At 37.3% G+C, this 16904-nt stretch overlaps 1 protein-coding gene across 1 annotated transcript in view; it reads right to left on the reverse strand.

Moving 5' to 3' along the window:
• Positions 1–620: 620 nt before the first annotated feature.
• Positions 621–16904, reverse strand: part of LOC139409831 (alpha-N-acetylneuraminate alpha-2,8-sialyltransferase ST8SIA3-like) — a 55982-nt gene continuing 39698 nt past the window's right edge. Inside the window, exon 5 of the mRNA XM_071155217.1 lies at positions 621–903. Within this exon, the coding sequence (XP_071011318.1) occupies positions 621–903 (283 nt within the window). The remainder of the gene's footprint in view (positions 904–16904) is intronic.

A 16904-nucleotide genomic window follows, 5' to 3' on the forward strand; every position in this document is an offset into this window, starting at 1 on the left:
CTGGTTAAATAGCACCTTCGTAACCAGAAAACCAGTTTACAATCAGATAACTTTTAGCCTGATCTAGTCCATGCTAGTCTGGTCCGGTCTGGTTTGGTCCAGTCTGGTCCGGTCTGGTTCGGTCCAGTCTGGTCCAGGTCGGGTCCGGTCCAGGTCGGGTCCGGTCCAGTCTGGTTCGGTCCAGTTCAGTCAGGTCGGTCCGGTCCAGTCTGGTTCGGTCCAGTCCAGTCCAGGTCGGTCCGGTCCAGTCTGGTTCGGTCCAGTCCAGTCAGGTCGGTCCGGTCCAGTCAGGTCGGTCCGGTCCAGTCTGGTTCGGTCCAGTCCAGTCCAGGTCGGTCCGGTCCAGTCTGGTTCGGTCCAGTCCAGTCAGGTCGGTCCGGTCCAGTCTGGTTCGGTCCAGTCCAGTCCAGGTCGGTCCGGTCCAGTCTGGTTCGGTCCAGTCCAGTCAGGTCGGTCCGGTCCAGTCAGGTCGGTCCGGTCCAGTCAGGTCAGTCCGGTCCAGTCTGGTTCGTCCAGTCAGGTCGGTCCGGTCCACTCTGGTTCGGTCCAGTCCAGTCAGGTCGGTCCAGTCCAGTCCAGGTCGGTCCGGTCCTGTCTGGTTCGGTCCAGTCCAGTCAGGTTTAGGCACAATGTGAGAGCGTTAGTTTGATAAGTCCCTCTGTGTGCATCCTATAGAGCAGTTTGAACTCTGCTGGCAACTGGTGGGACTCCTGCCACTTGGTGGTGAACTTGGTACCCTTCTTGTCATAATAGTGATAGGGCAGCTCCTTGCCCGTGTTGGGGTCCCAGCCAAAGGGCCAGAAGCCGTACAGGTGGATCTCCTCACACATGGACGAGGCCAGAGTGTACATGAGGATCCCTGTGCTCAGACGCTTCGGTGACAGCTGCTTGGTCTTCCAGTATCTGCAGCACAGACCAACAGAACAGACAGGGTTAGAATGGATACTGTTAGAATGGATACTGTTAGAATGGATACTGTTAGAATGGATACTGTTAGAATGGATACTGTTAGAAGGGTTACTGGATACTGTTAGAATGGATACTGTTGGGATACTGTTAGAAACTGTTGGAATGGAAACTGTTAGGTTACTGTTGGAATGGTTACAGTTAGAATGGATACTGGATACTGTTAGAATGGATACGGTTAGAATGGATACTGGATACTGTTGGAATGGGTACTGTTAGAATGGATACTGTTAGAATGGGTACTGTTAGAATGGGTACTGTTAGAATGGATACTGTTAGAATGGGTAGTTAGAATGGATACTTTTAGAATGGGTACTGTTAGAATGGGTACTGTTAGAATGGGTACTGTTAGGATGGATACTGTTAGAATGGGTACTGTTAGAATGGGTACTGTTAGAATGGGTACTGTTAGAATGGGTACTGTTAGAATGGGTACTGTTAGAATGGGTACTGTTAGGATGGATACTGTTAGAATGGGTACTGTTAGAATGGATACTGTTAGAATGGATACTGTTAGAATGGGTACTGTTAGAATGGATACTGGATACTGTTAGAATGGATACTGTTAGAATGGTTACTGTTAGAATGGATACTGGATACTGTTAGAATGGATACTGTTAGAATGGGTACTGTTAGAATGGGTACTGTTAGAATGGATACTGGTAGAATGGATACTGTTAGAATGGGTACTGTTAGAATGGGTACTGTTAGGATGGATACTGTTAGAATGGGTACTGTTAGAATGGATAGTGTTAGAATGGATACTGTTAGAATGGGTACTGTTAGAATGGATACTGTTAGAATGGGTACTGTTAGAATGGATACTTTTAGAATGGGTACTGTTAGAATGGGTACTGTTAGAATGGGTACTGTTAGGATGGATACTGTTAGAATGGATACTGGATGCTGTTAGAATGGATACTGTTAGAATGGATACTGTTAAAATGGGTACTGTTAGAATGGATACTGTTAGAATGGATACTGTTAGAATGGATACTGGATACTGTTAGAATGGGTACTGTTAGAATGGGTACTGTTAAAATGGATACTGTTAGAATGATACTGTTAGAATGGTTACTGGATACTGTTAGAATGGATACTGTTAGAATGGGTACTGTTAGAATGGATACTGGATACTGTTAGAATGGATACTGTTAGAATGGGTACTGTTAGAATGGATACTGTTAGAATGGATACTGTTAGAATGGATACTGTTAGAATGGGTACTGTTAGAATGGGTACTGTTAGGATGGATACTGTTAGAATGGATACTGTTAGAATGGGTACTGTTAGAATGGAAACTGTTAGAAGGGTTACTGTTGGAATGGTTACAGTTAGATTGGATACTGGATACTGTTAGAATGGATACGGTTAGAATGGATACTGTTAGAATGGATACTGTTAGAATGGGTAGTTAGAATGGATACTGTTAGAATGGGTAGTTAGAATGGATACTTTTAGAATGGGTACTGTTAGAATGGGTACTGTTAGAATGGGTACTGTTAGGGATACTGTTAGAATACTGTTAGAATGGATACTGTTAGAATGGATACTGTTAGAATGGATACTGTTAGAATGGGTAGTTAGAATGGATACTGTTAGAATGGGTAGTTAGAATGGTTACTTTTAGAATGGGTACTGTTAGAATGGGTACTGTTAGAATGGGTACTGTTAGGATGGATACTGTTAGAATGGATACTGTTAGAATAGGTAGTTAGAATGGATACTTTTAGAATGGGTACTGTTAGAATGGGTACTGTTAGAATGGGTACTGTTAGGATGGATACTGTTAGAATGGGTACTGTTAGAATGGATACTGTTAGAATGGATACTGTTAGAATGGGTACTGTTAGAATGGGTACTGTTAGAATGGGTACTGTTAGGATGGATACTGTTAGGATGGATACTGTTAGAATGGATACTGTTAGAATGGAAACTGTTAGAAGGGTTACTGTTGGAATGGTTACAGTTAGAATGGATACTGGATACTGTTAGAATGGATACGGTTAGAATGGATACTGTTAGAATGGATACTGTTAGAATGGGTAGTTAGAATGGATACTGTTAGAATGGGTAGTTAGAATGGATACTTTTAGAATGGGTACTGTTAGAATGGGTACTGTTAGAATGGGTACTGTTAGGATGGATACTGTTAGAATGGATACTGTTAGAATGGATACTGTTAGAATGGATACTGTTAGAATGGGTAGTTAGAATGGATACTGTTAGAATGGGTAGTTAGAATGGTTACTTTTAGAATGGGTACTGTTAGAATGGGTACTGTTAGAATGGGTACTGTTAGGATGGATACTGTTAGAATGGATACTGTTAGAATGGATACTGTTAGAATGGATACTGTTAGAATGGATACTGTTAGAATGGGTACTGTTAGGATGGATACTGTTAGAATGGATACTGTTAGAATGGATACTGTTAGAATGGATACTGGATACTGTTAGAATGGGTACTGTTAGAATGGGTATTGTTAGAATGGTTACTGTTAGAATGGATACTGTTAGAATGGATACTGTTAGAATGGGTACTGTTAGAATGGATACTGTTAGAATGGGTACTGTTAGACACTGTTAGAATGGACACTGGATACTGTTAGAATGGATACTTTTAGAATGGATACTGGATACTGTTAAAATGGGTACTGTTAGAATGCATACTGGATACTGTTAGAATGGATACTGTTAGAATGGATACTGTTAGAATGGATACTGGATACTGTTAGAATGGGTACTGTTAGAATGGGTACTGTTAAAATGTATACTGTTAGAATGATACTGTTAGAATGGATACTGTTAGAATGGGTACTGTTAGAATGGGTACTGTTAGAATGGATACTGGATACTGTTAGAATGGATACTGTTAGAATGGGTACTGTTAGAATGGATACTGTTAGAATGGGTACTGTTAGAATGGATACTGTTAGAATGGATACTGTTAGAATGGGTACTGTTAGGATGGATACTGTTAGAATGGATACTGTTAGAATGGGTACTGTTAGAATGGATACTGGATACTGTTAGAATGGATACTGTTAGAATGGTTACTGTTAGAATGGATACTGGATACTGTTAGAATGGATACTGTTAGAATGGGTACTGTTAGAATGGATACTGGTAGAATGGATACTGATAGAATGGGTACTGTTAGAATGGGTACTGTTAGAATGGGTACTGTTAGAATGGATAGTGTTAGAATGGATAGTGTTAGAATGGATACTGTTAGAATGGGTACTTTTAGAATGGATACTGTTAGAATGGGTACTGTTAGAATGGATACTTTTAGAATGGGTACTGTTAGAATGGGTACTGTTAGAATGGGTACTGTTAGGATGGATACTGTTAGGATGGATACTGGATGCTGTCAGAATGGATACTGTTAGAATGGATACTGTTAAAATGGGTACTGTAAGAATGCATACTGGATACTGTTAGAATGGATACTGTTAGAATGGATACTGTTAGAATGGATACTGGATACTGTTAGAATGGGTACTGTTAGAATGGGTACTGTTAAAATGGATACTGTTAGAATGATACTGTTAGAATGGTTACTGGATACTGTTAGAATGGATACTGTTAGAATGGGTACTGTTAGAATGGGTACTGTTAGAATGGATACTGGATACTGTTAGAATGGATACTGTTAGAATGGGTACTGTTAGAATGGATACTGTTAGAATGGGTACTGTTAGAATGGATACTGTTAGAATGGGTACTGTTAGAATGGGTACTGTTAGGATGGATACTGTTAGAATGGATACTGTTAGAATAGGTACTGTTAGAATGGATACTGGATACTGTTAGAATGGATACTGTTAGAATGGTTACTGTTAGAATGGATACTGGATACTGTTAGAATGGATACTGTTAGAATGGATACTGTTAGAATGGGTACTGTTAGAATGGATACTGGTAGAATGGATACTGTTAGAATGGGTACTGTTAGAATGGGTACTGTTAGGATGGATACTGTTAGAATGGGTACTGTTAGAATGGATAGTGTTAGAATGGATACTGTTAGAATGGGTACTGTTAGAATGGATACTGTTAGAATTGGTACTGTTAGAATGGATACTTTTAGAATGGGTACTGTTAGAATGGGTACTGTTAGAATGGGTACTGTTAGAATGGGTACTGTTAGGATGGATACTGTTAGAATGGATACTGGATGCTGTTGGAATGGATACTGTTAGAATGGATACTGTTAAAATGGGTACTGTTAGAATGCATACTGGATACTGTTAGAATGGATACTGTTAGAATGGATACTGTTAGAATGGATACTGGATACTGTTAGAATGGGTACTGTTAGAATGGGTACTGTTAAAATGGATACTGTTAGAATGATACTGTTAGAATGGTTACTGGATACTGTTAGAATGGATACTGTTAGAATGGATACTGTTAGAATGGATACTGGATACTGTTAGAATGGGTACTGTTAGAATGGGTACTGTTAAAATGGATACTGTTAGAATGATACTGTTAGAATGGTTACTGGATACTGTTAGAATGGATACTGTTAGAATGGATACTGTTAGAATGGATACTGGATACTGTTAGAATGGGTACTGTTAGAATGGGTACTGTTAGAATGGGTACTGTTAGAATGGATACTGGATACTGTTAGAATGGATACTGTTAGAATGGGTACTGTTAGAATGGGTACTGTTAGAATGGGTACTGTTAGAATGGATACTGTTAGAATGGATACTGTTAGAATGGGTACTGTTAGAATGGGTACTGTTAGGATGGATACTGTTAGAATGGATACGTTTAGAATGGGTACTGTTAGAATGGATACTGGATACTGTTAGAATGGATACTGTTAGAATGGTTACTGTTAGAATGGATACTGGATACTGTTAGAATGGATACTGTTAGAATGGATACTGTTAGAATGGGTACTGTTAGAATGGATACTGTTAGAATGGGTACTGTTAGAATGGATACTGGATACTGTTAGAATGGATACTGTTAGAATGGTTACTGTTAGAATGGATACTGGATACTGTTAGAATGGATACTGTTAGAATGGATACTGTTAGAATGGGTACTGTTAGAATGGATACTGGTAGAATGGATACTGTTAGAATGGGTACTGTTAGAATGGGTACTGTTAGGATGGATACTGTTAGAATGGGTACTGTTAGAATGGATACTGTTAGAATGGGTACTGTTAGAATGGATACTTTTAGAATGGGTACTGTTAGAATGGGTACTGTTAGAATGGATACTGTTAGAATGGGTACTGTTAGAATGGGTACTGTTAGGATGGATACTGTTAGAATGGGTACTGTTAGAATGGATAGTGTTAGAATGGATACTGTTAGAATGGGTACTGTTAGAATGGATACTGTTAGAATGGTTACTGTTAGAATGGATACTGGATACTGTTAGAATGGATACTGTTAGAATGGATACTGTTAGAATGGGTACTGTTAGAATGGATACTGGTAGAATGGTTACTGTTAGAATGGATACTGGATACTGTTAGAATGGATACTGTTAGAATGGATACTGTTAGAATGGGTACTGTTAGAATGGATACTGGTAGAATGGATACTGTTAGAATGGGTACTGTTAGAATGGGTACTGTTAGGATGGATACTGTTAGAATGGGTACTGTTAGAATGGATAGTGTTAGAATGGATACTGTTAGAATGGGTACTGTTAGAATGGATACTGTTAGAATGGGTACTGTTAGAATGGATACTTTTAGAATGGGTACTGTTAGAATGGGTACTGTTAGAATGGGTACTGTTAGGATGGATACTGTTAGAATGGCTACTGGATGCTGTTAGAATGGATACTGTTAGAATGGATACTGTTAGAATGGATACTGGATACTGTTAGAATGGATACTGTTAGAATGGATACTGGATGCTGTTAGAATGGATACTGTTAGAATGGGTACTGTTAGAATGGGTACTGTTAGGATGGATACTGTTCGAATGGATACTGTTAGAATGGATACTGTTAGAAGGGTTACTGTTGGAATGGTTACAGTTAGAATGGATACTGGATACTGTTAGAATGGATACGGTTAGAATGGATACTGTTAGAATGGATACTGGATACTGTTGGAATGGGTACTGTTAGAATGGATACTGTTAGAATGGATACTGTTAGAATGGATACTGTTAGAATGGGTACTGTTAGAATGGATACTGTTAGAATGGATACTGTTAGAATGGGTACTGTTAGAATGGATACTGTTAGAATGGATACTGTTAGAATGGGTACTGTTAGAATGGATACTGTTAGAATGGGTACTGTTAGATACTGTTAGAATGGACACTGGATACTGTTAGAATGGATACTTTTAGAATGGATACTGGATACTGGGTACAGTACTGGGTACTGTTAGGATGGATACTGTTAGAATGGATACTGTTAGAATGGATACTGTTAGAATGGACACTGTTAGAATGGGTACTGTTAGAATGGATAGTGTTAGAATGGATACTGTTAGAATGGATACTGTTAGAATGGATACTGGATGATGTTAGAATGGTTACTGTTAGAATGGATACTGTTAGAATGGATACTGTTAGAATGGATACTGTTAGAATGGACACTGTTAGAATGAATACTGGATACTGTTAGAATGGATACTGTTAGAATGGATACTGGATGATGTTAGAATGGTTACTGTTAGATGGATACTGTTAGAATGGCTACTGTTAGAATGGATACTGTTAGAATGGATACTGTTAGAATGGATACTGTTAGAATGATACTGTTAGAATGGTTACTGGATACTGTTAGAATGGATACTGTTAGAATGGATACTGTTAGAATGATACTGTTAGAATGGTTACTGGATACTGTTAGAATGGATACTGTTAGAATGAGTACTGTTAGAATGGATACTGTTAGAATGAGTACTGTTAGAATGGATACTGTTAGAATGGGTACTGGATACTCTTAGAATGGATACTGTTAGAATGGACACTGTTAGAATGGGTACTGTTAGAATGGATAGTGTTAGAATGGATACTGTTAGAATAGATACCGTTAGAATGGATATTGTTAGGCTGGTTACTGGATACTGTTAGAATGGATACTGTTAGAATGGATACTGTTAGAATGGACACTGTTAGAATGGGTACTGTTAGAATGGATACTGTTAGAATGGATACTGGATACTGTTAGAATGGGTACTGTTAGAATGGATACTGTTAGAATGGATAGTGTTAGAATGGATACTGTTCGAATGGATACTGTTAGAATGGATACTGTTAGAATGGTTACTGTTAGGATGGATACTGGATACTGTTAGAATGGATACTGTTAGAATGGATACTGTTAGAATGGATACTTTTAGAATGGATACTGTTTCGAATGGATACTGTTAGAATGGATACTTTTAGAATGGATACTGTTTCGAATGGATACTGTTAGAATGGATACTGGATACTGTTAGAATGGATACTGTTAGAATGATACTGTTAGAATGGTTACTGGATACTGTTAGAATGGACACTGTTAGAATGGGTACTGTTAGAATGGATACCGTTAGAATGGATATTGTTAGGATGGATACTGGATACTGTTAGAATGGACACTGTTAGAATGGGTACTGTTAGAATGGATACTGTTAGAATGGAAACTGTTAGAATGGGTACTGTTAGAATGGGTACTGTTAGGATGGATACTGTTAGAATGGGTACTGTTAGAATAGATAGTGTTAGAATGGATACTTTTAGAATGTATACTGTTAGATGGATACTGGATACTGTTAGAATGGATACTGTTAGAATGGATACTGTTAGAATGGATACTGTTAGAATGGATACTGTTAGAATGAATACTGGATACTGTTAGAATGGATACTGTTAGAATGGATACTGGATGATGTTAGAATGGTTACTGTTAGATGGATACTGTTAGAATGGATACTGTTAGAATGGATACTGTTAGAATGATACTGTTAGAATGGTTACTGGATACTGTTAGAATGGATACTGTTAGAATGGATACTGTTAGAATGATACTGTTAGAATGGTTACTGGATACTGTTAGAATGGATACTGTTAGAATGAGTACTGTTAGAATGGATACTGTTAGAATGGGTACTGGATACTCTTAGAATGGATACTGTTAGAATGGACACTGTTAGAATGGGTACTGTTAGAATGGATAGTGTTAGAATGGATACTGTTAGAATGGATACCGTTAGAATGGATATTGTTAGGCTGGTTACTGGATACTGTCAGAATGGATACTGTTAGAATGGATACTGGATACTGTTAGAATGGATACTGTTAGAATGGATACTGTTAGAATGGACACTGTTAGAATGGGTACTGTTAGAATGGATACTGTTAGAATGGATACTGGATACTGTTAGAATGGGTACTGTTAGAATGGACACTGTTAGAATGGATAGTGTTAGAATGGATACTGTTCGAATGGATACTGTTAGAATGGATACTGTTAGAATGGTTACTGTTAGGATGGATACTGGATACTGTTAGAATGGATACTGTTAGAATGGATACTGTTAGAATGGGTACTGTTAGAATGGATACTGTTAGAATGGATGCCGTTAGAATGGATACCGTTAGAATGGATACTGTTAGAATGGATACTTTTAGAATGGATACTGTTAGAATGGATACTTTTAGAATGGATACTGTTTCGAATGGATACTGTTAGAATGGATACTGGATACTGTTAGAATGGATACTGTTAGAATGGATACTGTTAGAATGATACTGTTAGAATGGTTACTGGATACTGTTAGAATGGATACTGTTAGAATGGGTACTGTTAGAATGGATACTGTTAGAACGGGTACTGTTAGAATGGATTCTGGATACTGTTAGAATGGATACTGTTAGAATGGTTACTGTTAGAATGGATACTGGATACTGTTAGAATGGATACTGTTAGAATGGATACTGTTAGAATGGGTACTGTTAGAATGGATACTGGTAGAATGGATACTGTTAGAATGGGTACTGTTAGAATGGGTACTGTTAGGATGGATACTGTTAGAATGGGTACTGTTAGAATGGATAGTGTTAGAATGGATACTGTTAGAATGGGTACTGTTAGAATGGATACTGTTAGAATGGGTACTGTTAGAATGGATACTTTTAGAATGGGTACTGTTAGAATGGGTACTGTTAGAATGGGTACTGTTAGGATGGATACTGTTAGAATGGCTACTGGATGCTGTTAGAATGGATACTGTTAGAATGGATACTGTTAGAATGGATACTGGATACTGTTAGAATGGATACTGTTAGAATGGATACTGGATGCTGTTAGAATGGATACTGTTAGAATGGGTACTGTTAGAATGGGTACTGTTAGGATGGATACTGTTCGAATGGATACTGTTAGAATGGATACTGTTAGAAGGGTTACTGTTGGAATGGTTACAGTTAGAATGGATACTGGATACTGTTAGAATGGATACGGTTAGAATGGATACTGTTAGAATGGATACTGGATACTGTTGGAATGGGTACTGTTAGAATGGATACTGTTAGAATGGATACTGTTAGAATGGATACTGTTAGAATGGGTACTGTTAGAATGGATACTGTTAGAATGGATACTGTTAGAATGGGTACTGTTAGAATGGATACTGTTAGAATGGATACTGTTAGAATGGGTACTGTTAGAATGGATACTGTTAGAATGGGTACTGTTAGATACTGTTAGAATGGACACTGGATACTGTTAGAATGGATACTTTTAGAATGGATACTGGATACTGGGTACAGTACTGGGTACTGTTAGGATGGATACTGTTAGAATGGATACTGTTAGAATGGATACTGTTAGAATGGACACTGTTAGAATGGGTACTGTTAGAATGGATAGTGTTAGAATGGATACTGTTAGAATGGATACTGTTAGAATGGATACTGGATGATGTTAGAATGGTTACTGTTAGAATGGATACTGTTAGAATGGATACTGTTAGAATGGATACTGTTAGAATGGATACTGTTAGAATGAATACTGGATACTGTTAGAATGGATACTGTTAGAATGGATACTGGATGATGTTAGAATGGTTACTGTTAGATGGATACTGTTAGAATGGATACTGTTAGAATGGATACTGTTAGAATGATACTGTTAGAATGGTTACTGGATACTGTTAGAATGGATACTGTTAGAATGGATACTGTTAGAATGATACTGTTAGAATGGTTACTGGATACTGTTAGAATGGATACTGTTAGAATGAGTACTGTTAGAATGGATACTGTTAGAATGGGTACTGGATACTCTTAGAATGGATACTGTTAGAATGGACACTGTTAGAATGGGTACTGTTAGAATGGATAGTGTTAGAATGGATACTGTTAGAATAGATACCGTTAGAATGGATATTGTTAGGCTGGTTACTGGATACTGTCAGAATGGATACTGTTAGAATGGATACTGGATACTGTTAGAATGGATACTGTTAGAATGGATACTGTTAGAATGGACACTGTTAGAATGGGTACTGTTAGAATGGATACTGTTAGAATGGATACTGGATACTTTTAGAATGGGTACTGTTAGAATGGATACTGTTAGAATGGATAGTGTTAGAATGGATACTGTTCGAATGGATACTGTTAGAATGGATACTGTTAGAATGGTTACTGTTAGGATGGATACTGGATACTGTTAGAATGGATACTGTTAGAATGGATACTGTTAGAATGGATACTTTTAGAATGGATACTGTTTCGAATGGATACTGTTAGAATGGATACTTTTAGAATGGATACTGTTTCGAATGGATACTGTTAGAATGGATACTGGATACTGTTAGAATGGATACTGTTAGAATGATACTGTTAGAATGGTTACTGGATACTGTTAGAATGGACACTGTTAGAATGGGTACTGTTAGAATGGATACCGTTAGAATGGATATTGTTAGGATGGATACTGGATACTGTTAGAATGGACACTGTTAGAATGGGTACTGTTAGAATGGATACTGTTAGAATGGAAACTGTTAGAATGGGTACTGTTAGAATGGGTACTGTTAGGATGGATACTGTTAGAATGGGTACTGTTAGAATAGATAGTGTTAGAATGGATACTTTTAGAATGTATACTGTTAGATGGATACTGGATACTGTTAGAATGGATACTGTTAGAATGGATACTGTTAGAATGGATACTGTTAGAATGGATACTGTTAGAATGAATACTGGATACTGTTAGAATGGATACTGTTAGAATGGATACTGGATGATGTTAGAATGGTTACTGTTAGATGGATACTGTTAGAATGGATACTGTTAGAATGGATACTGTTAGAATGATACTGTTAGAATGGTTACTGGATACTGTTAGAATGGATACTGTTAGAATGGATACTGTTAGAATGATACTGTTAGAATGGTTACTGGATACTGTTAGAATGGATACTGTTAGAATGAGTACTGTTAGAATGGATACTGTTAGAATGGGTACTGGATACTCTTAGAATGGATACTGTTAGAATGGACACTGTTAGAATGGGTACTGTTAGAATGGATAGTGTTAGAATGGATACTGTTAGAATGGATACCGTTAGAATGGATATTGTTAGGCTGGTTACTGGATACTGTCAGAATGGATACTGTTAGAATGGATACTGGATACTGTTAGAATGGATACTGTTAGAATGGATACTGTTAGAATGGACACTGTTAGAATGGGTACTGTTAGAATGGATACTGTTAGAATGGATACTGGATACTGTTAGAATGGGTACTGTTAGAATGGACACTGTTAGAATGGATAGTGTTAGAATGGATACTGTTCGAATGGATACTGTTAGAATGGATACTGTTAGAATGGTTACTGTTAGGATGGATACTGGATACTGTTAGAATGGATACTGTTAGAATGGATACTGTTAGAATGGGTACTGTTAGAATGGATACTGTTAGAATGGATGCCGTTAGAATGGATACCGTTAGAATGGATACTGTTAGAATGGATACTTTTAGAATGGATACTGTTAGAATGGATACTTTTAGAATGGATACTGTTTCGAATGGATACTGTTAGAATGGATACTGGATACTGTTAGAATGGATACTGTTAGAATGGATACTGTTAGAATGATACTGTTAGAATGGTTACTGGATACTGTTAGAATGGATACTGTTAGAATGGGTACTGTTAGAATGGATACTGTTAGAACGGGTACTGTTAGAATGGATTCTGGATACTGTTAGAATGGATACTGTTAGAATGGTTACTGTTAGAATGGATACTGGATACTGTTAGAATGGATACTGTTAGAATGGATACTGTTAGAATGGGTACTGTTAGAATGGATACTGGTAGAATGGATACTGTTAGAATGGGTACTGTTAGAATGGGTACTGTTAGGATGGATACTGTTAGAATGGGTACTGTTAGAATGGATAGTGTTAGAATGGATACTGTTAGAATGGGTACTGTTAGAATGGATACTGTTAGAATGGGTACTGTTAGAATGGATACTTTTAGAATGGGTACTGTTAGAATGGGTACTGTTAGAATGGGTACTGTTAGGATGGATACTGTTAGAATGGCTACTGGATGCTGTTAGAATGGATACTGTTAGAATGGATACTGTTAGAATGGATACTGGATACTGTTAGAATGGATACTGTTAGAATGGATACTGGATGCTGTTAGAATGGATACTGTTAGAATGGGTACTGTTAGAATGGGTACTGTTAGGATGGATACTGTTCGAATGGATACTGTTAGAATGGATACTGTTAGAAGGGTTACTGTTGGAATGGTTACAGTTAGAATGGATACTGGATACTGTTAGAATGGATACGGTTAGAATGGATACTGTTAGAATGGATACTGGATACTGTTGGAATGGGTACTGTTAGAATGGATACTGTTAGAATGGATACTGTTAGAATGGATACTGTTAGAATGGGTACTGTTAGAATGGATACTGTTAGAATGGATACTGTTAGAATGGGTACTGTTAGAATGGATACTGTTAGAATGGATACTGTTAGAATGGGTACTGTTAGAATGGATACTGTTAGAATGGGTACTGTTAGATACTGTTAGAATGGACACTGGATACTGTTAGAATGGATACTTTTAGAATGGATACTGGATACTGGGTACAGTACTGGGTACTGTTAGGATGGATACTGTTAGAATGGATACTGTTAGAATGGATACTGTTAGAATGGACACTGTTAGAATGGGTACTGTTAGAATGGATAGTGTTAGAATGGATACTGTTAGAATGGATACTGTTAGAATGGATACTGGATGATGTTAGAATGGTTACTGTTAGAATGGATACTGTTAGAATGGATACTGTTAGAATGGATACTGTTAGAATGGATACTGTTAGAATGAATACTGGATACTGTTAGAATGGATACTGTTAGAATGGATACTGGATGATGTTAGAATGGTTACTGTTAGATGGATACTGTTAGAATGGATACTGTTAGAATGGATACTGTTAGAATGATACTGTTAGAATGGTTACTGGATACTGTTAGAATGGATACTGTTAGAATGGATACTGTTAGAATGATACTGTTAGAATGGTTACTGGATACTGTTAGAATGGATACTGTTAGAATGAGTACTGTTAGAATGGATACTGTTAGAATGGGTACTGGATACTCTTAGAATGGATACTGTTAGAATGGACACTGTTAGAATGGGTACTGTTAGAATGGATAGTGTTAGAATGGATACTGTTAGAATAGATACCGTTAGAATGGATATTGTTAGGCTGGTTACTGGATACTGTCAGAATGGATACTGTTAGAATGGATACTGGATACTGTTAGAATGGATACTGTTAGAATGGATACTGTTAGAATGGACACTGTTAGAATGGGTACTGTTAGAATGGATACTGTTAGAATGGATACTGGATACTTTTAGAATGGGTACTGTTAGAATGGATACTGTTAGAATGGATAGTGTTAGAATGGATACTGTTCGAATGGATACTGTTAGAATGGATACTGTTAGAATGGTTACTGTTAGGATGGATACTGGATACTGTTAGAATGGATACTGTTAGAATGGATACTGTTAGAATGGATACTTTTAGAATGGATACTGTTTCGAATGGATACTGTTAGAATGGATACTTTTAGAATGGATACTGTTTCGAATGGATACTGTTAGAATGGATACTGGATACTGTTAGAATGGATACTGTTAGAATGATACTGTTAGAATGGTTACTGGATACTGTTAGAATGGACACTGTTAGAATGGGTACTGTTAGAATGGATACCGTTAGAATGGATATTGTTAGGATGGATACTGGATACTGTTAGAATGGACACTGTTAGAATGGGTACTGTTAGAATGGATACTGTTAGAATGGAAACTGTTAGAATGGGTACTGTTAGAATGGGTACTGTTAGGATGGATACTGTTAGAATGGGTACTGTTAGAATAGATAGTGTTAGAATGGATACTTTTAGAATGTATACTGTTAGATGGATACTGGATACTGTTAGAATGGATACTGTTAGAATGGATACTGTTAGAATGGATACTGTTAGAATGAATACTGGATACTGTTAGAATGGATACTGTTAGAATGGATACTGGATGATGTTAGAATGGTTACTGTTAGATGGATACTGTTAGAATGGATACTGTTAGAATGGATACTGTTAGAATGATACTGTTAGAATGGTTACTGGATACTGTTAGAATGGATACTGTTAGAATGGATACTGTTAGAATGATACTGTTAGAATGGTTACTGGATACTGTTAGAATGGATACTGTTAGAATGAGTACTGTTAGAATGGATACTGTTAGAATGGGTACTGGATACTCTTAGAATGGATACTGTTAGAATGGACACTGTTAGAATGGGTACTGTTAGAATGGATAGTGTTAGAATGGATACTGTTAGAATGGATACCGTTAGAATGGATATTGTTAGGCTGGTTACTGGATACTGTCAGAATGGATACTGTTAGAATGGATACTGGATACTGTTAGAATGGATACTGTTAGAATGGATACTGTTAGAATGGACACTGTTAGAATGGGTACTGTTAGAATGGATACTGTTAGAATGGATACTGGATACTGTTAGAATGGGTACTGTTAGAATGGATACTGTTAGAATGGATAGTGTTAGAATGGATACTGTTCGAATGGATACTGTTAGAATGGATACTGTTAGAATGGTTACTGTTAGGATGGATACTGGATACTGTTAGAATGGATACTGTTAGAATGGATACTGTTAGAATGGATACTGTTAGAATGGATACTGTTAGAATGATACTGTTAGAATGGTTACTGGATACTGTTAGAATGGATACTGTTAGAATGGGTACTGTTAGAATGGATACTGTTAGAATGGGTACTGGATACTGTTAGAATAGATACTGTTAGAATGGATACTGTTAGAATGGATACCGTTAGAATGGATGTTGTTAGGATGGGTACTGGATACTGTTAGAATGGATACTGTTAGAATGGATACTGTTAGAATGGAAATTGTTAGAATGGATACTGGATACTGTTAGAATGGGTACTGTTAGAATGGATACTGTTAGAATGGATACTGTTAGGATGGATACTGTTCGAATGGATACTGTTAGAATGGATACTGGATACTGTTAGAATGGGTACTGGATACTGTTAGAATGGGTACTGTTAGAATGGATACTGTTAGAATGGATACTGTTAGAATGGATACTGTTCGAATGGATACTGTTAGAATGGATACTGGATACTGTTAGAATGGTTACTGGATACTGTTAGAATGGACACTGTTAGAATGGGTACTGTTAGAATGGATAGTGTTAGAATGGATACTGTTAGAATGGATACCCTTAGAATGGATATTGTTAGGATGGATACTGGATACTGTTAGAATGGATATTGTTAGAATAGATACTTTTAGAATGGATACTGTTCGAATGGATACTGTTAGAA

This window comes from Oncorhynchus clarkii, chromosome 5 (genome assembly GCF_045791955.1).
Source record: "Oncorhynchus clarkii lewisi isolate Uvic-CL-2024 chromosome 5, UVic_Ocla_1.0, whole genome shotgun sequence".
In the NCBI taxonomy this organism is placed as follows: Eukaryota; Metazoa; Chordata; class Actinopteri; order Salmoniformes; family Salmonidae; genus Oncorhynchus; species Oncorhynchus clarkii.